At 42.8% G+C, this 22,870-nt stretch overlaps 2 protein-coding genes across 2 annotated transcripts in view; both read right to left on the bottom strand.

The window, feature by feature from the left end:
- Window positions 1-22,870, bottom strand: part of CFAP299 (cilia and flagella associated protein 299) — a 395,446-nt gene that overhangs the window by 351,991 nt on the left and 20,585 nt on the right. The gene's annotated exons all lie outside the window — the stretch shown is intronic.
- LOC311519882 (myb/SANT-like DNA-binding domain-containing protein 7) lies at window positions 1,474-21,378 on the bottom strand. The gene is made up of 3 exons (XM_084626906.1): window positions 21,359-21,378; window positions 2,714-4,106; window positions 1,474-2,082 (listed from the first exon to the last, which is right to left on the bottom strand). The coding sequence occupies exons 2-3, from the start codon at window positions 3,248-3,250 to the stop codon at window positions 2,056-2,058; spliced, it is 564 nt and encodes a 187-aa protein (XP_084483032.1). The 5' UTR covers window positions 3,251-4,106; window positions 21,359-21,378; the 3' UTR covers window positions 1,474-2,055.

The raw sequence follows: 22,870 nt of genomic DNA, 5'->3' as shown, positions 1-22,870 counted from the left end.
GATGGTGCAGTAGGTCTGCAAAACTGGTCATCCAACCACTGCTTCCCCTGCAACTCTGCTCTCCTGTACGCCATACCATGGCAAGCATGGAGCCGGCTCAGATCACCGTGGCAGTTATCAGCGTTGTAAACACCTCGCGCATTATCATGCAGTATATGCAGAACCAGAACCTGCAAAAGCAGGCAAGGAGGCGATGGCAGCGCGGTGATGAGGACACGGACTTCTCTCAAAGCATGGGCCCTGGCAATTTGGCCATCCTGGTGGCAATGGGGCAGGCTCATGCCGTGGAATGCCGATTCTGGGCCTATAAAACAAGCACAGACTGGTGGGGCCGCATAGCGTTACAGGTCTGGGATGATTCCCAGTGGCTGCGAAACTTTCACATGCGTAAGGGCACTTTCATGGAACTTTGTGACTTGCTTTCCCCTGCCCTGAAGCACAAGAATACCAAGATGAGAGCAGCCCTCACAATTTACAAGCGAGTGGCGATAGCCCTCTGGAAGTTTGCAATGTCAGACAGCTACCAGTCAATCAGGAATCAATTTGGAATGGGCAAATCTACTGTGGGGGCTGCTGTGATCCAAGTAGCCAACGCAATTATGCTGCTATCAAGGGTAGTGACTCTGGGAAATGCGCAGGTCATGGTGGATGGCTTTGCTGCAATGGGATTCCCTAACTGTGGCGGGGCCATAGACGGAACACATATCCCTGTCTTAGGACCGGATCACCAAGGCAGCCATTACATAAACCGAAAGGGGTACTTTTCAGTGGTGCTGCAAGCACTCGTGCATCACAAGGAACGTTTCACCAACATCAGCATGGGATGGCTGGGAAAGGTACATGACGCTCGCATCTTCAGGAACTCTGGTCTGTATGAACAGCTGAAGCAAGGGACTTACTTTCCAGACCAGAAAATAACAGTTGGGGATGTTGAAATGCCTATAGTTATCCTTGGGGACCCAGCCTACCCCTTAATGCCATGGCTCATGAAGCCATACACAGGCAGCCTGGACAACAGTCAGGAGCTATTCAACTACAGGCTGAGCAAGTGCAGAATGGTGGTAGAATGTGCATTTGGACGTTTAAAAGCGCGCTGGTGCAGTTTACTGACTTGGTGAGACCTCAACGCAACCAATATTCCCATTGCTATTACTGCGTGCTGTGCAGTCCACAATATCTGTGAGAGTAAGGGGGAGATGTTTACGGTGGGGTGGGAAGTTGAGGCAAATCGCCCGGCCACTGATTACACGCAGCCAGACACCAGGGCAGTTAGAAGAGCACAGCAGGTGCACTGTGCATCAGAGAAGCTTTGAAACCAGTTTCATGGCTGACCAGGCTATGGTGTGAAAGTTATACACCATAAACCCCACATCCCTTGGTTCATTCTACTTCCCTGTAAGCCAACCACCCTCTCCTCCCCCCTTCGATCACCACTTGCAGAGGAAATAAAGTTGTTGTTTCAAATTCATGCATTCTTTATTAATTCGTCACACAAATAGGGGGATAACTGCCAAGGTAGCCCGGGAGGGGTAGTGGAGGAGGGAAGGACAAGGCCACACAGCACTTTAAAAGTTTAAAACTTTAAAACTTATTAAATGCCAGCCTTCTGTTGCTTGGGAATCCTCTGGGGTGGAGTGGCAGGGTGGCCGGAGGCCCCCAGCCCCCGTATTCTTGGATGTCTGGGTGAGGAGGATATGGAACTTGGGGAGGAGAGTGGTTGGTTACACAGGGGCTGCAGTGGCTGTCTGTGCCTTTCCTGCACCTCACCCATACGCTGGAGCATATCAGTTTGATCCTCCAGTAACCTCAGCATTGCATCCTGCCTCCTCTCATCATGCTGCTGCCACCTTTCCCTTGATCCCGCCACCTCTCCTGTTGCTCCCACCTCCTGTCCTCGAGTTCATTTTGTGTCTTCCTGGACTCTGCCTTTGTCTGCCTCCATGCATTCTGCTGGGCTCTTTCAATTTGGGTGGACTGCATGAGCTCAGAGAACATTTCATCGTGAGTGCGTTTTTTTTTGCCTTCTTATCTGCGCTAGCCTCTGGGACGGAGATGCTAGTGGCAGCATTGAAACATTTGCAGCTGCGGGAGGAAAAAAAGGGAGAGTAGAATTGAAAAAGATACATTGGACATTTAAAAGGAGCAGCTGATGTTTTCGGGTTAACATGCAGCACAAACCCAACTAAACCCTCCCACACACCCAATTCTCTGGGATGATTGCTTCATCCAGCCCCCCACCACGTGGCTAACAGCAGGGATGATTTCTTTTCAGCCACAGGCAAACAGCCCAGCAGGAACGGGCACCTCTGAATGTCCACTTACTAAAACCACCCTATTTCAACCAGGTGACCATGAATGATATCACTCTCCTGAGGATAACACAGAGAGATAAAGAACGGATATTGCTTGAATGCCAGAAAACACCGGGACTACACGCTGCCATGCTTTCTTATGCAATGATTCCAGACTACGTGCTACTGGCCTGCCTTGGTAAAGTGTCCTAACATGGAGGACACAATAAGGCTGCCCTCTCCAAAAACGTTTTGCAAAGGCTTTGGGAGTACCTCCAGGAAAGCTCTGCTCCATCCCCAGACACGTTAACAGACTTTTCCAGTAGTTGTACTGGCCGCAAATGCATCCCAAGTCTTCAGGGCAAAATAATTAAACACGCTTGCTTTTAAATCGTGTATTATATTTACAAAGGTACACTCACCAGAGGTGCCTTCTCCGCCTTCAAGGTCCGGGAGCCCAGGTTGGGAGGATGCTGTCTCCAGGTGATCAGCAGTTCCTGGCTGTCGTGGAGAACGGTTTCTCCACTTGCTTGGTGTGTGCTATCTTCAACCTCCCCCTCCTCAACATCTTCCTTGTCCCCAAAATCCTCATCCCTGTTGTGTGAGACTCCCTTGCAGGAGTCCACGTACAGGTGTGGGGTAGTTGTAGGGGCACCCCCTAGAATTGCCTGCAGCTCATCATAGAAGCGGCATGTCTGGGGCTCTGACCCTGAGCAGGTGTTTGCCTCTTGGGTTTTTTGGTAGGCTTGTGTGAGCTCCTTAAGTTTCACATGGCACTGCTGCAGGTCCCTGTGATAACCTCTGTCGTTCATGCCCTTGGAGATTTTTTCAAATATTTTGGCATTTTGTCTTTTGTAACTGAGTTCTAATAGCACGGATTCATCTCCCCATATAGCGATCAGATCCAGTACCTCCTGTTCGGTCCATGCTGGAGCTCTTTTGTAATAGTGGGACTCCATGATCACCTCTGCTGATGAGATCTGCACGGTCACCTGTGCTGATCAGCTCGCCACGCTGGCCAAACAGGAAATGAAATTCAAAAGTTCACGGGGCTTTTCCTGTCTACCTGGTCAGTGCATCCGAGTTGAGAGTGCTGTCCAGAGAGGTCACAATGGAGCACTGTGGGATTGCTCCTGGAGGCCAATACCGTCAAATTGCGTCCACACTAACCCAAATTCGACCCGGCGATGTCAATTTCAGCGCTAACCCCCTCGTCGGGGAGGAGTACAGAAATCGATTTTAAGAGCCCATTAAGTCAACAAAAATGGCTTTGTTGTGTGGACGGGTGCAGCGTTAAATCGATCTAACTCTGCTAAATTCGACCTAAACTCATAGTGTAGACCAGGGCTCACACTGTATGTCAGCAAGATGTGTGTGACATTACTGTTAATTACTGCTTCCTAAGTCTTCCCTCTCTTCATTGGGGAAAAGGTAGGTAAGGGAAAATGCTCTTCCTTCAAGGTCTGATCCAACTCCTTGAAATCAGTAACAAGACTCCTCTTGACTTCGAGAGGGGTTCTGATCAGGCCTTTACTGCCTATTGGTAAACATCCTTTAAAAATGTTGAACACCTGCAGGCTTGGGGTAGTAGTCAAACTGTTCTGAGAATTGTTTGCACCCTTCCCACAGAATTTCCCCTAAGGAAGGGATTAATTTACCACTGTCAGTATAGTTTGAGTTGTTGTCTTAGTTTCCTCAACCTGGCCTCCTCCTCTTTACATTCAGAATCTTTTGTGAGTGCAGGTATAAATAGAAGTGCTTTCAATTAATTGCAATCTTGCCCATAGCGGGCCTCTGATCACAGCTGCTGTACCCCTGCAGTAAGAAAATAAACTGAATTTTAATCACCTGTCACCTTGTTACATATTACACTGTTTAAAAACATTTCCTTGATTGTGGAGCTGTTTGTAAAAGGGTGTTACCAGTTGAACACAAATGGCCTGGGGAGTGATTTTATAGTTTATGCAAAAATACAACAGATAATTTAGGTTACAGTGACTAAATAAAGAAGTTTGAGAGAAGCTGGTATTCTTAAATGCATAGCATAGTAATGGTACATTTTGTATTTTTCATCCATTTTTGCAGCTTTTGCTTAAAACACAAAACAAATAGAGGAAAGCAACTTGATGTGGTGTGGCATTTTTCAGACATATTGTAACCCAGAATGATTCAGATTTCAACAAGACAGTTAAAATTCATCAAAATCTGAACATAGAGTATGTATGTGAAATAGGGGAAAGGTTTTGAATTTATTTTAAAAGATAAGGATTCCAAATACCCTATCAAATATGCTGAAGACCATTGTAAATAGTTATTGGCTAAGGCTCTGTTTCAGCAAAGCACTTAAGCACATGCTCAAGTTCCATTAATTTCAACGGAATTTAAGCATGCATATAAGTAAAAGCCCAAATTTGCGAGATGAGAGAACACTTCCAAATCAGGCCCAAAACAAATGTTTCCTATCTTTATTACACCACATGAATATTATGGGACAGATCCTCAGCTGCTGTAAATTGGCACAGCTCCATTGACTTCATGTGTCCGTCCCCCGCCAAAACGTACAGTTTTCTACTAAACCTGACTTACTGTATTCAAAATTCAAAAACTGAAATTAATAGGGTTGACTCCTTTGCTTGCTACAACTCCACAGTGCAGCTTACCTCAAAAAGAACACAGGCAGGTTTTCTTGACATTTTTTCCGAAAAACTTGGACGATGCCATAAAAATCAGTCATCCCTTTGACAGGAACAGCTGTTTGACTAAGTTGCTGAACCAAAGAGCTTATTTATTAGCCTTGGTGGCCAAAGAAAAGGGAAGTGGTGAGGAAGTCCTGGGAAGGAGTAAGTTATCCAAAGTAGTTCTCTCTCTCTCTCTCTCTCTCTCCGAGTTTTGGAAGAAACTGAAGGTAGAAACCAAACCAAAAACCAACTGAAAGTCAAAGTGAAAAAAGAAATTGAAATAAATGAAACAAAAATTAATTGTCAGGGACGCTGAGGTCCCACAGCAGGAACAGAAGTCAGCGACTCAGGACGTGTCTCTAAGAAGAAAGCGTAGATGTTAAAGGATGGTACATAACAGCAGCAATAAAACTGAAGGTCTCAAATCAAACAGGGGAAGAAATAGGAACCGAAGGGATTATGGAAGCAGGAGAAGATTAAGGAGAAAACAACCCCCCCCCCCACCACCACCACCAAGTGCTTTAAGGTGTGATGGAAGGGGAGAAAAAGTGAAGCCTTATGAGGTAAAGCAGAACAAGAGGAGCATTAGCCACAGAAAGCTAGAGTGTTACAGGTTTTCCTGAGACACTAAACTGTCAGAAAATTTCATAGACTGCATCCAAACTACACAAAAAGAACAGGAGTACTTGTGGCACCTTAGAGACTAACAAATTTATTAGAGCATAAGCTTTCATGAGCTACAGCTTGCTTCATCGGATGCATAGAATGGAACATATAGTAAGATTTTATATATATACACATATGTACACATACAGATAAGTTGGAAGTTACCATACAAACTGTGAGAGGCTAATTAGTTAAGATGAGCTATTATCAGCAGGAGAAAATAAACTTTTGTAGTGATAATCAAGATGGCACATTTAGACAGTTGACAAGAAGGTGCGAGGATACTTAAGGAAATAGATTCAATATGTGTAATGACCAACACTCTTTTGATTCTTCCTTGCAGTCATAGTAACAATTCCACTTACAGAGCTTTTCTAAGCTTCCATGCAGCAACTACTGCATACACCTCGGACAACATCACAAGATGCTCATTGAGGCCCAGCTATCCTTTAACGGAGAACCAAAAAATATTAGGAGTTTCAATGGTAGTTTACCCAGTTTTATTAAAAACACACAAACATTGTGCCATGGAATTTGGCAGGGCAGAGAATGTATCTGAACCACCTTTACTTACTTTATGTACCAACTATAGGGTTTGAACCAAAACCCTGGAATTGTACACTCTGGACAATCTAGTCTAGAACTTTATAGCTCTGACCATCTCCGAGCAAGAGACCAAAGCTAGAGACCAAAGATATATATGTTTTATGATTACACAGGACAAGTGAATTTTGGTTTATACAAGTCTACAGCTGAACAAGAACAGACATTTTTATGGGTAGTGGGGAGAAGGGAGAAGCCTGCTATTTTTCAGTTCTGAACTGCTGGAGACCAATTATGGATTTAGCCTAGGCCATGAGAGTTTAAACATAAGTGGGCAAAAAAAGTTCTTGTTTTGTCCTGGTTTTGGCATTTCCTATTTTGAAAAGGAATTCGGCTTCCGATTTCTGAAAGTATGCTTCAAGTGGTGAAAAGTTCACCACGAACATACCTGCGGGTCTCTGCTATGCATATTATAAGTACAACATTTTAACTGTAAAGCTATATTAATCCTTGTTTTGAATTTCATCCAGAACTCGCCTAAGGAATTTTTTCAGATGCATGTAATTTGTATGAAAATGAAGGGCCAGATCTTCCACTAAAACTAATAGAGCTATGCTGATTTACACCAGCTGAGAATCTGGCCCCACATCTTAATTGAGGGTATGCTGAATCATTCAATTTAGGATTAAAGCTGTTGAAAATCATTAAGCTAAAATAAGGTTTAATTTAACAAACTTAAGAGTAATGTAATGGTTAGCAGTGTGTTTTTGTAAAGGGGTCTTGTAGAAATGAGAGCACTACTTGGCATTTGTTGATATGGGAATGATTCAGTAGAATCAGTGGAAGATGCAGAAGGCTACAGAAGCTGGGTCCACAGCAGACCAACACAAAGAAGAAAAGTCAACTCATTGTGCAAGGCAAAGAGCAAACCAAAATAGCTCAGTGTACGAAAGTTACATTGTTTCTACCAAGTTTTTATTAGTCGTCAAGACTTCAAGACTTGACCCAACAAAAAATATTTGCAGATCCACAAAAGCCGGTGGATACCATAGCCAAGTGGTTCTCAACCTTTCCAAACTACTGTATCCCTTTCCAGAGTCTGATTTTAATTCCGTTCCCCAAGTTTCACTTCACTTAAAAACTACCTGCTTACAAAATCAGACATAAAAATACAAGTGTCACAGCACGCTAGTACTGAAAAATTGCTTACATCCTCATTTTGTCTGTATGAAATTTTAGTTTGTATTGACTTCACTACTGATTTTTATGTAGCCTGTTGTAAAACTAGGCAAATACCTAGATGAGTTCATGTACCCCCTGAAAGACCTCTGCGTACCACCAGGGGAGTTGAGAACCAGCGCCAGAGCCTATAAACGTGATATTTGTTTATGTAAAATTGAAATGTGAGTAAAGAATAGATTGTTGGGCCTAAATATGGGCTTGACAATAGTGAGGTCTAATTACGGGTGAAATAAGTGAAACAGTTCAGATGCAAGTTGGAAGTAAGTTAGGGTATAACCGCAGGTCATGCTGTAAAAATGAGTTAGGATCAAAATATGTTTACAAATGTTTTAGATAAAATGCTAATGTTTTGGAAAATGCTATCTATATTGATAGTTCACTGATGTTAATTAATATGATACTTAATGTTAAATAGCCAATGAGAAAGCAGAAAATAATTATGGCAAAAAGGTGGATTTTATGCTAATTAATTAAGGGGCATTATTATACTTGATTGTAAAAGAGCAGTACATGGATTTTAGATAGGTGCACCCATCCACCACAAAGGTACCATTAGAGAAAGGATACACTCATTCCCCTCATTCAGGGCCTGATCACCCCTGAATGCACCATTTCATCTTAGAATGTATCAATGCAGTGTATAGTTATATTGTAATGCCTGTTTGTGTAACTATTTTATATTAAATAGTCTTTAATTCTATTACTCATTGTGTCATTCAGAGTCCTCCCCTAACCTGAATTATCTGTAACCACTCTGGAAGCTCAAACCTTAAAGAATTCAGTTTAGTTGTATGCCTTATTTTTAAACTACTAACTGGGAACACATAAATCAAGGTTACAAATAATACTATAAATATATAAAGTCAGTATTTAAAGGTTTGCCCATTGCAGAGGATAATGAATCTATAATTCCTGTAGCCCTGCACCAAGGAGTTGCAGTGCTGTTCACTGTAAACGAGCGATTTGCCTCCTGCATTCTTGACTTGGTTCACGTAGCCTGCAGTGCAATGCTTTCCAGTGTCTATTGTGGCAGCAGTGTGGAGGAGAGGGTTCTCTAGTTGTAGATGTATTGTGGGTAAACCCCTGTTGCTGCTTTCTGTGAGAAGATTTGTAATCTTTGGAGGACACAAATCCCATGGTGTGACATGGTGAGCCCTGTAAAACCTAGTTTGGTTGACAGGTGCTTTGAATTTCTTCCTCAGTCAGCAAGGGAAACCTCCAACCCCTTGTTATCTATTTATTAAGATTCAAGAATTGTCACTCTGAAGCCTAGAACGTCTGTTGAGTCAGTGTGAAGTGATGGAAACAGTTACGAGCATGGCTGAGAGCTCTCTTTGTTCAGAAGATCAACAGGTTCAATCATTACTGGAATTCACCCCCTGTTACTATCCAATTTTTAAGTTCTCAGCCATTTTGACTATTAATTCTATCTGTATGATAGCTGGGCATGTATCTATTCCATGCCAAGAGTCCTAGACCACAGTGATATCAGAGGTAACTCCACCAGTTGCCATCTTTACTCTATAGCTAATTTGCATGCAATCATTTCATTGGTTGTACGAAGAAGATTACATAAACAGTGGATTATTTGGCCCAACTGCCTAGATCTTCAAAACCACCCACACAACAACACAACCAGTACACACAATAACCCCAAACACACAATGCCTCTCACCACAAATACCTGCCCTTTGCCACCTGCACAAATCAATATAAAAATCTCTCAGCACAACACACACACTCCACACAACACACTTCTTATAAAAATCTATGGACATGAGTGGCAAAGTCATGGATCACCGCTAGTAACGTTATAATATGCAGCTCTCATCTAGCACTTTTCATTAGTAGATCTCAAAGTCCTTCTAATGGAGGTAAGGAACTTATTTAGAGGGTATTTATTTAGCATACTCAGTCACTTAGCGCATGTAGTTCAGACACGTTATCTGTACCCCACACAAGGTCGTGTGTGTGGAGGGCCAAACGCAACTGTAATCCCTGCATTCAGGCTACCTCAGGGACCACATCCCTCCCCAGACCCTTGAGAGTACATATCACCCCAGAAAGGGTGAGAAGGGGGAAGTCAGACCATTACCTGGCCTTCCCACTCCTTGCACCATTCTCTGTGGGCTGGTACAGCCTTCATATACCTGCAGAGCATTGGGAAGCTTGGGGAGAGATTGTGTCCCTCTATCCCCCTCCCCAAATGTCCACAAGGGCAGTGCAACTACCTACTGCCCTTTATTGAAGGCTGTGCCTTTAAAGGCAGCCTAACTTTAGAATACTTGTGCCCCTGTATTTTCTTCCTATGCGTCTGATTCTTACATATGGCACTCAAGAATATGACTGCACCTAGGAACGGACCATCTTCAGTCACAACACAGATATACCACAGTCATTATAACCAGAGAAATACTCCATTGGATATTTTACTATTACAGTTACAAAAATACATTCCTTGTTATTGCTAACTGTCGGGACCATACGGAGGTTGTATTGGGCCTCCAGCATAGAGTTCTAACTGAGCAAGTTTGGGGCAAGATTTTTTAAACCAAACATTTAGGGAGAACTCCCTGCCCTGCATAAAAGTTTTTTTTTTTCCTTCTACCAAAACCAATGTATTCTTGAAAAGTGCAACCCTAAACGTGGATTAAATAGTTTCACTGAAATTCAGAAATAAGTGAGCGGTATTGCTGGTTTTGCCTGAAATAAATACATTTACAATTCAATGTAAATAATTACCAGTTTATAAATTCTTCCTGAAAATGCAGTTACTGGGTTTAAGAGATGGGAGTGAGCTGTGACGTTCTGATGCAGGTCTGAATCCAAACCTCTCCAGGATTCAGGTGAATTCCAGTTTTGTGGTTGGTTTCCATGTGACAGTAATTAAAAAAAGAAATCACTTGAAACACATAGTAAATCATTTCTTTAATCAGAGCTAGATTGTGACTTCACCACTAGCCCCGGGAAGGGGCAGCACGGAGCTGCGGTACTGCTTGAGCAAGGTTGGGAAGGAAACAGTGACTTAGATTCACTGTTTATTTCAAAAGCACCTTTTTCTTTACATGAGATCTGGGCTACAGATTGGGAACTCTGCTGAGCAGACACCTTGGGTCTATAAAGTGCCATGCATATGTATGGTACTGTAGAAACAACGTGGTGCCAATAATAAAATATTGCCTCTCTAACCATCAGAGAGAATGGGGTGCATTTGCAGCACGGTGCGTGGGGAGTTAGATTCCATACTTCTTCCCCATGAGTTGTCATAATTTTATTACAAGGCACAAAAGACGTTGCAACTTCTCTGCTGGGACCCCACCACTGAGGAATTAAAACCTCACCTGTTTTTGAAGCACAAAGTGCACACTAAGTCACGTTAACCCAGGGAATAGAAAAGCAGCAGTGTGTCCTGAGACTGAACACCAGAATTGCTGAATCGGTTGCTCTCTCTTCCTGTTACAGTAACTTGTGAAGGCGAGGGTTTGGGAGGGGAGGGGAAGGAACTCTGACTGAAGACATTCCCTGAAGATTCCTGCATGGAGGTAGAAAGTGGTCCCAGACACTTAACCTTTGCACATTTACTGGAGCCTGTCCAATGCCATAGATTTATATATATAACTGAATCTAATGACAGACTGGTGTGTACAAAAATGGGTTAAACTTTCTCTTTTTAAAAAATGAATGAGATCATTTTAATCTAAGGGCATGGAAAATCTGCAGTTAGTTTTGTAAAATAAAAATGCAAACAACTGAATGTAAAGAGTAAAAATTAGAGTATAACTAAAACACGCAAACAATAAATTGAAATCTAAGGTGCTATTTTAGTTATTTGTTGAACACTATGAGTTAATACAGAGAAGTCCAGTGCTTAATTTGTGCCAGGACTGAGCCCTGGCACCTCCAGGCTTGCTGCATCAGTTATGAATGTAAAAAAATTGCTTGAGCCCCAGCACATCTTTCATTACAAATTAAGCACTGGGAAAGTCCTACGGCCTATGTTATACAGGACATCAGTCTAGGGGACCATAATGGTCCCTTCTGTCCTTCTTTCACCCCCCGCCCTTTTTATTTAATCTATGTCATAACAGGGCAGATTAAGATTTGTTCACACATTTTCCCAAATGAAAACATCCATCAGCATCTTTGAGTTTTCTATTAGTTGCCAGTGATGTTAAATTCACAGATTTAAAAATTGTGACATTTCTTGAAGGCTAAAGATAGTATGATAAATGACAGTAATAACAGATGGCCAAGATCGTGCATCTGATACTTAGTATATTTACATTCACATATCCCATAAATGCAGCAGTGAGCTTGTGAGCATAGGAAAAGAGTAAAGAGACTGAAGTTGACACAGACTGCCTGCCAAGTACCTGTCGTGGAAGAAGCCTGTGACAAAATTCCAGTAACTCAAGTAAAAACTGGAATCTTAGTAAGCCAAGTGTGACTGTGGGACAGAGCATCTACAAAATCATTCTCTTGGACTGCAGACTGAGCCTCTTATTTGCTTTGACTCAAATTATAAACCGTGGAGGCCACACTGCTTCCTTATTTGCAGTACTGGTAAATTGCAAAGAGATTTCAGCACCTTCACAGCCACTAGCAGATGATGGAGGAATTTTGCTCTTCCAGTAACAGGTACATATTCACACCTGGTGTCTTCACATGCTCAATTTTGCCTTATTTCAGTAAAGATACAGCCGAAATGCTTCATATCTACATCTTTACACTGCAGAAAGAAAACATGGTGGGAGGAAAATAAATAGAAAAAATGCTCTTTGAATGCCTAATTTGCAACTCCTGAGTCCTGACTCAGTGAGATTACAGAGCCCCTTTGCAGCTTTAACTCAACACAAAGCTAGCACCAATCAGAGAAGAGAACCATGCACAATCGGACTTACAATGAGCTCAAGCGCTGAGGAATAACAAGAAAAGATAAACAACCTATTTGTTCCCGGTCAGATCCACAGATCTTCCTGGGCATACACATACCCTGGCGTTGCATACCTGACTGACAGCAATTGCAGGAAATGCAGTATGTCATTCTTGACAGGTTTCAGAGTAACAGCCGTGTTAGTCTGTATTCGCAAAAAGAAAAGGAGTACTTGTGGCACCTTAGAGACTAACCAATTTATTTGTTAGTCTCTAAGGTGCCACAAGTACTCCTTTTCTTTTTATGTCATTCTTGTTATCCACATAAAATACAAGGTTCTCTTTGGAATCTTGCTAAATTCTTGGCCTTAATAGCATCCTGAGGCAATGAATTGCCCTCCAGGGTCAATACATTTGTGTCATTAGGTTGTTTATACTGAAGCCAATCACCTGCAACAATTTGGTCAATTGTCCTTGTAGCTGAAACAGCCTGGAGTTTCTCTGCTGGTTAGGCAAAAAATGACCATTGAAACCATGTGACCATTGAAACCAGGGCCATTCTGGTATCCTGCATGTTGATGGCAAGTGTACAGATCACTTTAAGAACCTACCTAGAGATCAATCCAGGTGGCTCTTGATCTGCAAGGAGGCCATGTCCCTTTCGGAGTTGCCACAATGATGGTGGTAGCAATGAGTTCCACAGCAATTACATGTGCTGCTAAAAAGTTCAGGGTTTATTTTATTTAAATCAGTTTCAAATTTGCCACCTCATAGCATAGACATTCTCACCAATGTCTTTATCTTCCTTAATTGCCTGCTTTAACCTCTGGTGATCCGGTGGATTCTTTCACTGAATGTCCCATTGTTCTTGTACTATGAGATAAAGAGAACAGAATCTCCTGATCAACCCTCTCTAGAGCCTTCATTATATACTTTTATCACATAACCTCTTGTTCATCCCCTTTTCAAGGTAAAACAGTCCCAATCTTTCAAATCTCTCTGCACAAGAGAACGAGTAGGGGCATGGAAAATCTCTCACAATCCTTCTCCAAATCCCCTTGAGTTCCTTCCTGATATGGGATGACAAGTACCGAATACAGCATTCCATGAGGGTGAACCCTTGATTTCTATAATGGTATTATAATATTTTCTTCATTATTTTCCACCCTGTTCTGTAAACACCATAACATTTTGGTTTTTTGACTACAGCTGCACGTTGAGCAGAGGTCTTAGTTGAGCTGTCCACAGTAATGCCCAGGTCCCACCTCCTTCCCCTCCCCACCCCAGACTCCCCTCAATTGATATTGTTAATTTGGAGCCCTGCAAGGTATATTAGTAATTCAAAATTTCCCCTCCTATTTGCTTTAGCCTTGCATTTATCAACACTGAATTTCATCCTCCAGTATACTAACCAAGCCCCTCAGAGTCTTCTCAGCACTTGACTAATCTAAATAATTTTGTTATCTCACTTTCCAAACCATTAAAAAACATTCAGCATCAGTCCAATACGGAGTCTTGAGGCACCCTGCTGTTCGCCTTTTACCAAGATGAAAACTGACCATTTATTTCTACTGTTTCCGGGGTGTTTGTGTGTAAGTAGGTTTGATCCCCAAGACTACTCAGATTCTTTAGTTGCCTTTTCTGAGGGACCTTTGTCACAGGCCTTTTTAAAAAGTCTTAATAAATTATGTCAAATTATCTTCCCTTCATCCTCTATTTTACTGACATGTTCAAAGAATTCTGATACATTAGTGAGACATGATTTTCCTTCACAGAAACTGTGCTTGTGAGACCCTATCATATCATGATCATCCAGGTGTTTTGTTATTCGATTTGTGATTGTTTTGAGCACTTTACTAGATACAGATGTAAGGCTTACTGGTCTGTAATTTGCTAAATCACCCTCAAGCTGTTTTTAAAATATTTATATTTACTACCCTCCAGTCACCCAAGATAGTAGCTGATTTTAATAAGCAATTGCATATTTTTGCTAGCAGCTCAGTCGCTTAATTCTTTATTTCCATGAGAACTCTTTGGTGGGGTTCACCAGCTTGACCTGCTGATTTATTGCTTTGCAGTTTTTACCGTTTTCTTCCAACACCTCCGTTTCCAACAATGCCTGCTCTCTTCTGGTAACAAAGGTGAGGTATCTCCCCAGCATCCTCTGTAGTGAAGACTGATGCAAAGAACTCATTTAGCTTCTCACCAATGTCTTTATCTTCCTTAACTGCCTGTTTTAACCTCTGGTGATCCGGTGGATTCTTTCACAGGCTCCCTGCTTCTGATGTACTTACACAACTTCTTCTTGTTATGCCCTTTAGCTATTCTCTTCCTAATCCATATTAGCCCTCTTAATTTCCACCTTATATATTGCCTGCAGTCATTTGAGCTCCAGCCTATTGGCTTCACTAACATAAGATTTCCAAATTTTGGCGGCTCTCTCTTTGGCTCAAATAATGTCTTAAACTTTGCCATTTAGCCATACTGGTTTACTTCTTTCCTTCCTAGTTCTTTTCTTTTGTTCAGAGGTATTCCTGCCTTCTGAAAGTATTACTGTATCCTGAAGCAGCATCCATGCCATATCTAAGGTTATTTCTATCCTGCAATCATGGGGTATGATTGCAACTCATGTACCTATACCCAAACTAGCTTTAATCTAGCCAGCTAAGGTACAGGAACAGTGAAGCCTGAGCAGCACACGCTTCAGCCTGGGCTACCTGTCCAAGTAATTACCCAGGGTTAAGGGTGCACTTGCACAGCCCACACTGAGGGAGCTTCACTGTTGACGCCTGAGGTGAGCTAGATTAAAGCTAGCTCAGGCACAGCTATTCAAGCGACAGTCTTACCCCGTGATTGCAGTATAAATGTGCCATACGATTTATGTTTCCTTTTACTTCCTCGTGATAGTTCTGAACTGCAGAAGGTATTGGATTCTGCAGCTGAACGGAGGCATTCCAGGATAGCACAGGAATTTACAGCTTGGAATAATTCAGTGCAGCCTGATTTAGCAGCAGCCATGACAGCCAGGGCATTGAGTCACAAGAACTCCATGTGTCAGAAGTGGTCTTCATCTGTCCGCATTTTCTGCTACTGATGCTTCAGTTTTCTTCCTCCTTTTTCTGTCACTGGTCATCTGAGAACCACAGACTCTAGGGAAGGAGTGGGTGCTTTCAGGCCAAAGAATGAGTGAGTCACTATGATCGTTCCTTGTTAATTTCTAACTCTTTGGTGGAGCACAGTTACCCTTAAGCCTCAGTGCTGTGCTAAGATGCATTACTTCCAGCTACCTGTGATCCCAAGCAGTCAAAGTTTGACGTGCAGCACTATTCCAACAAGGCACCCTTTCCCATGGCCACATCAAGACACTGCCTTTGAAGGAGTTTGTGTAGTGCCAGCTGTGTGGAGGATCTCCCTATGCTGGAGGAGTCCCCAGATAGCTAGGTAAGCTGGCTTTATAGCTCCTTTACAGCAGAGCAAGTCACAAGCTATAATGGGGGCCAGGGTCTGGCCTGTTATCTACAATTTAAAATTTTGTTCTCCCTTTAACACACATCTTAATAATAAAAACAGCAAAATGTTTTCAAAATACGTATCTTTTCCTTTATAGCAAACACTCAAGGTTAGATTTTCGTAATTAATCAGGAGAGTAGGTTTTCCTAGGCTAGTGGCCAAATGCATTACAATATTGGCAGCATATATGTAATCTCAAAAATAAAAACACATGAAAAATTGACTCATTGTACATGTATTTAAGACTACCACACAAGCGTACATGCTCATATGTTCAACAGCCTACACTGAACAAGAAGGCACATGTGCGTGTCGTCCATTTCTTCCTGAAACTTTGTGCAATAGGACATAATAGGAACTTGGCTACTGCATGAATTATTATAGTTTTGGGCATTATATCTGATCTGTACATAGCTAAAAATGATACTTTTACCATTTACCAAGCATTATTTCATCATTGAACATTGCCTTGTGTGGTTCCTAGACCTAGGACCACTGCAAAACTCGTTAAATCCCATTGTTTGTGCAGTGCATGCTGTCAGGGTTCATCAAAACAAGCATAGATTTCAGTTTTCTTCAACAGATTACAGTGCTTAGTGACAACTGATTGCAATGACTTCTTTGGTTTGTTCCTATAATGTCTCCAATAGCTGTCCTGTGCTTAGGACACTGAGTAATGTTTTAGCCATTAGATCACGACTGCCATGATATGTTGATCAACTATCACTTCAGAAGATTCAGAGCAGCATTTAAAGCTTAGGTGCTTATCTGGAACTCCACACAAACAGTATGGACCAGGGGACCGACAAATCCTCCCAACAATGGGGAGTAGAAAGCTTTCACTGGTGAGCAGGTGGTCTCCCGGCATTTTCTGGGACAGATCCCCAGCTAGTGTAAACTGGAGTACCTCCACTGAAGTTAACTGAGGTTTGCTGATTTACAGCAGCTTGGGATCTGGCGCGCGCTCTCTCTCTCTCTCAAAGTTTTTTTCTAGGACTATAAATGTATTACAGGTGGAGCTATACTTATCTAATATTTTCAATATCAATGTAAATGAAGTCAGAAGTTAAACTTTACTGTTTACATCCATTAAAAGGAGAAGTCCATGAGGGTACAACAGAGTCTAGGGCACACCAAATCCTGAAGCACAATTAGCAGGACATTTGGTATGTCCCAGATTCTAGTCCCACCACGGCCTCCAGGTTCAATATGGAGAGTAACAGGGCTCATCTTGGCCCAGCGTTCAGTAGTTGGAAATCTTTAAGAGAGGGAGCATGGAAAGTGAGGAAGCAGCACTGAGGGCAATGAGCAGCCTGCCACCCAGCAGCAAGAGTCTGCAATCTGACCTCCTGACTGCCAGACCCTCCTGTATCTCAAATAAAATTGCCCGCCTGAACCTCCCAAACCCTTCCCACAGTTAAGTGACATCCTTTCAAAAGAACTAAAACCTCTAGGATCTGTTGCATCAAATAGCTTTATTTTTATGTCAATAAGAAGGGGATCTAACTATGGTCCTTGTCTCTTTCAGGTTTACAAAAGTATCAATCTTGCCACTAAAAAAATACCAGGGCCTTCAAGGAAGAGACATAAGTAGACACCAGGAGTACCACTGGAATGCCATAACCAGGAGTGTCAAATCAAAGCTATAGCCAAAAGCTGTTCACCTAGTTTCCTAAAATCAAAGGTTTTCCCCAGGAAGCATTTAGGCTGAACTGACATCAGCCTGGATAATTCCTCTTTAACCCTTCGGGCATTGGCCAAACTTGAAATGTTAGGCATCTTAGAACTGGACTGTTTCCTGGCATTCCCTAAGGCTATCTAGATATCACTGTGGCAGGAAGGGCCCAGTTGAGGGTCCATTAGCTTCCTTTCCCACCCCACCCCCAAAACGAGATCCACAGCCCAATTCCAGCATACATACATACACAAAGAAAACAGCATCTTCTGGACTACCACTTCTAATCCATCTCTCATACTCTGAAGCAATAAAGAGGTACCTTATGCATGTGGAGGCAAACCCCAGGATGGGGGAGGGGAGACGTTGATAAAGACCCCAGAATAGCTGCAAGCAATGAGGCACATCTTTGGCCAAGACAAGGTATTCAAGAAGCATGACCTTCTGGCAAGGGGGAAGCATCAGGGAGGCCTCTGTGGCTTATCACAGAGGAGGGTTCTGAGGTAGGAGGCGGGAATGGGATAGACCAGGGCAGAGAGGGAGCCAAGGAAGCGGCTGTGAAGAGGAAGAGAGACAGCAGTTGAGTTAACTTAGCTGCTGTACTTCACCTTACACTCTTACGTCTGAGTGTTTTAAGGGTTAAAAAAATCATAGCTTTATTATTTGTTTTAAATTAAAACCACCTCAGTGTATGCATTACTAGATAAAAATACACGCTAGTCAATTAAAGGATTGTTTCTAGTAAGATATCTAGAAAAATGTCCAAGGCTAGAAGCATCTTGTTCCATAACTGGTGATCAAAGAGTGCCATTAATTAGCCACCCTCATTGAAAAAAGTTCCTCTGGGCTAAGAACAAGCATGAGAAGAAGCTTTAGCCCAAAGGGTAATTTTTTCTCTCTTTTTGGAAAGCTCTACGCCACTAAAGATGGAGGTATACAATAAGTGCTTTCTCAAGCATTACTGCTGTAACATACGCACAATGCCAAAAAAAGGTTATAAGTATTTACAACTAAACCTCACACCACAGAAAGAAATGAAGCATAAGCATCTAGTCGAGAGCCCAACAGGCAGAACAAACAGCAATTGACAGGACAAGCTCTGTCTCTCTTAACAGACATGGTCTCAGCATTCTAATGCACAGATGTTGGACTCAAATCTAATTAGGCTATTAACGTATTTTAATGGTTCTGGTCACATGCAATTCTGAGAGAGGCGATCTCTAGTGGATATTTTCAGGAAAGAACACTGTGGGCCCAACTCTGATCTCATTTACACTACTGTAAACCAGGAGTAACTTTACTGCAGTCAGTGGATTTATACCAGTGAGACTGGAATCAGGTCCCATTTATAAATCTACAACCAGAAGCAACAATTAGTAAGTAAAACAAACCACAAATTCAAGCCACATGCAACTATTGTCCTTCTGAGAGTTTGGAATGTTACCTTTCACAGCCCTAATTCCACTCAATTTAGGCATTATTTTAATTGTAGAGTAGGTTGGGAATCTTCTGATGAAACTGTCAGAAAATGCTGATTCGTCAAAACTGAAACTTGTGCAGACACGTGTCAGTTCTGACAAAACTTAAGGGAGACACCAAGGAAGACAAAGCATACCCCACCTCAGAATAGCCCCATGATCAGGGCACTCGTCCAATCTGTGGGAGACCCAGCCAGGTGCAAGCACAATAACCACTGGGCTACTGTCAAAAGATGTGCCTGCCCTCTAGCATCCCCTAATGGCCAAGGCAGCGCAGCCACACCCTGCCTCAATTTCCCCTCTTGGACTCTTTACAAACTCCACACGGGCTCTCTTCTTTCAGCAACATCCTGGTTTATCATCAATAAATTGTCCCAATCAAAATAAAGCCCTCAGAGTCCAAATTTCATCCTTCCCGGCCCTACCTGGCTGGAGTAGTCTTCTACTCCCCGGGAGTCTGCTCTCAGCTCCAGCTCTCCTCCTTGGAGCTGAAATTGTAATTTAGGCCAGCTGCAGAGCCTCAGCCGGCTTCTCCTCCAGCTGGCCCTTTTCCCCACTCAGTCCTTTCGCCCTGAGAGTAGGAGAGTTCAGCAAGCAGACTTTCCCTCTTGCTCTGCAAGAAGAGCTGGTAAAGACACAATCTTCAGACAGCTGGTCAAGACTGGCTGGGGGTGGGGGAAAGTGCCCCACCCACTCTACCAGGCTCCTAGTCCTGGTCCCACAGCCCTTGAAGAAAGAGAAGCCTGGGTTTCCCCGCTGCCCCAGGACCAACTTCTCCCGGGATGATCTTCTGCTTTCCCAACACCTAGCTCTGCCTTTCTTAGGAAGTCCCAGGTCGTAAAGGGACACTCCGCAGAACAAGTGTTACCTTGTCACTAATCCTTACTACCCAATAGGGGACGATCACCCTATTACAACTATTCTGGAGCGGGCTGCTCTCCTGGGGTGTCGATTTTTTTAACACAAAAAGTTTCATAAGGTCTTAGTTTCATCCTGACATAGAATGTGAAAATTTTTGAAATCTCAAATATTTTGCAGGATAGAAAAATCATTTCCCATTCTGTTCTATTTACATTTTTCTGATACAATCCTCAGATATTCCTTAATTTTAGGTTTACAGAAAATATTCCATATTGCCCATTACACAGAGATACTGTACAGTTAAAAACCCAAAGGAAGCTAAACTTAACAAGTTACAGATGTGTCAAACTGGGGGGAGGGCTTGTGTGCACACACGCCTCTCTAGTCAGTGTTCTGCGCCATAACCCAAAATATATAAATTTCACCCTGCATGAAACTCCGGAACTGAATGAATTAGTGGCAGTGGAGAAATCAGATCCTAAAATGAATTATTATTTTGCTATTTAAATTGCATAGTAGTCAGAGTGATATCCCACTGCAAGGAAAACATGACATTACATTTAATCTAATTTTGGCTAGGAATGCAGTATAGGGGCAATATGTGGTTTCTGTAATTCGCACACTTCTAGTAAGTGTGCAGAAGATTGCCGAAACCCAAGATTCACTATCCACATTTACTCAATGTCTCCATTGGGAAAAGTGACACTGACAAACTAGATCGATTCCAAAAAACAGCTAACCTGCGCCCCACCACACGCACACAGACACACACCACTCCTTTAAAATGCAATATTAGTATTTACCCTGGCTTCAGGTGTCTCAGAATTAGAGAGTAACACAACATGACCAAAAACAATTCAAATGAGCAATCGGAATTTCAACCAAACAAAATTCCCTCACTATAGGCCCAAATCTGCCTAGTGCTGCACTGACTTCAACTGAAGTTGAGGGCTTTCAGCAGCACACAGGATTGGACTGTAGGTACGGAGAGAGACAGAGAGAGAGTGAGCAAGCGAGAGAGAGCGTACAGAGTTTGACAACTGAATTCCATACTAGAGTGGTTTGGAGAAGCTTAAGTGGTAAGAAGGGGCGGGAAGATTACTTTTTTTAAAAAGGTGAACTAGAAAAGAAGCAGCTATGAGGCACCAGGGCAGCACGGAAGGAGTAAAAGGAAACATTTCATTCAGAATTAGTGGGTGTAGGAATATAGAGCTGGGAGGGGAATGTTTTAGACATTTTGAAATTGTAATTACTGAAGGGCCTGATCCCTAGAGGTGCTGAGCTACCACAGCTCCCATTCACTTCAGTGAGATTTGAGGCTGCTCAGCACCTCTCAAGAACAGGCCGCTGGAGTCCTGCACACCTCTGCCAACCGTGGCTCATCCATTACCAGTGCTGCTTCTCGTTCATTTGCCTCTCTCACTCATCCACCACGCTGAAAAGATTCCACCCAGTTAGAGAATCACCTTCCATTCAATGACAGGAATTGCTGCACTGAGTCCATATATAGCACAGCCAGAAAGAGCAAGTGGTGCTACGTACAGATGAGCCACTTCTGCAGGCAAGGTTAAAGAGACAGCAAAACTCGAGGCAGTCATGGCAACATGGGTACCCATCTCCATTCCTCTTTTCCCAGCACGCATCTCGGCGGTGTTTCAGTGGAAGAGCTTCACCAACTAGAATTTTCACAGCCTGACAAAAAATAAACACTGGGTGAATATAGAGTGGCTGATAAAAATCCAAGTGGCATAGTTTTACATTCAGAGAGTTTCCCAAAAAGAACTTAGTCTGGGCTTTTCAAAGGGAGTCAGGCCAACTCCCACGGACTCCTTTCTCATGGCACTGGAGAGAAATCTTAACTTCCAGTGAACAATCATGATGGCAGAATATAAAGGGCTGCTTTTTACTTAGTTAATTACAGTACACTTGTTCCCTACTTGGATGACTTACAGATAATAAACCGCAGCAGCTGCACACCTACAGAACGAGCCGTGTGCATGCGTTGAAAGAGTCGACTCCCTCCTCTCATGGGGAAGCACGTCTTGCGCCTGCCAATGCTATTTGTCTTTAGTTTTTATTACTTTAAAAGTCAGATGCTTCAGCAAGTTTAGTTGTGATGATTTAGCAAAGTGGTTCTCAATCTGCGGCCCAATCAGCACAGAGCTGGGGCCCATGTGACATCCTCAGGGCCATACAGGTAGTATTGGATGCGGCCCACAATGGTAAATAGGTTGAGAACCACTGATTTAGCACCTGTGCAGTAGAACTCAAGAAGCCAGAACGTGTACAGATTGTGCTATGTATTTATACACCCCCCCGCACAATGAGCCCCCAATCTCGACTCAAACCTCTGCATGCTATAGATATACAATAATAATACACATTGTCAGCAAAAACCTTCCCCGATTGACACCCCAGGAAATTCCTTGACTTCAGGAAGGCTACATGGGGTGTAAGAGAGAAAGATTTGGTCCTATGAGCCCCATTCTTCCCTCAGATTTCACACACAGCTTCCACAGGATTGCATAAAGGTATGAGAGAGTAAAACTGGGTCCTAGAAATATAAACAAGGGAAGTATGTTACCCCCATATCATACATCCAAAAACACTAACCTGTTCCAAATGGCCCCCCAAAGTAGGCATCTCTGGACAGAGTGATATTGTCTGGCAGACAAATGAAAACATTACATAACGCCCTACTCCACTAGGTAGCACGAACCAATGTGCAGAAAAGGCTAGGTTCTCAGGTCATATGCCATAAATCTCATCAGTTGCTCCCGTTTGATGGCATATGGCTTAGGTGTCATCAGTTAGTGGTACTGCACAGGCTGCATCCAGCTCTTGAAAAGACACATACCAAATGGGAGTCAACTTCCCTTTGAGAAGAATGTCAATGTACAAAAAACTTGAAACAGCCAGAACTCCCAGCATAAGGCACCAAAGGGGAGAAGTTCAGTGGGGGAAAGGAACCCTTACAACTTCCAACACCCAACTGGGCTTGAGAGCTGCACTTACAAGAAACTGACATCAGGAAAGCCAGCCACGATCACAGAC

This window comes from Lepidochelys olivacea (genome assembly GCF_965140295.1).
Source record: "Lepidochelys olivacea isolate rLepOli2 genome assembly, chromosome: 4".
NCBI lineage: Eukaryota > Metazoa > Chordata > Testudines > Cheloniidae > Lepidochelys > Lepidochelys olivacea.
Note: the sequence above shows the minus strand (reverse complement) of the source record. Positions and strands in the feature narration are given on the sequence as shown.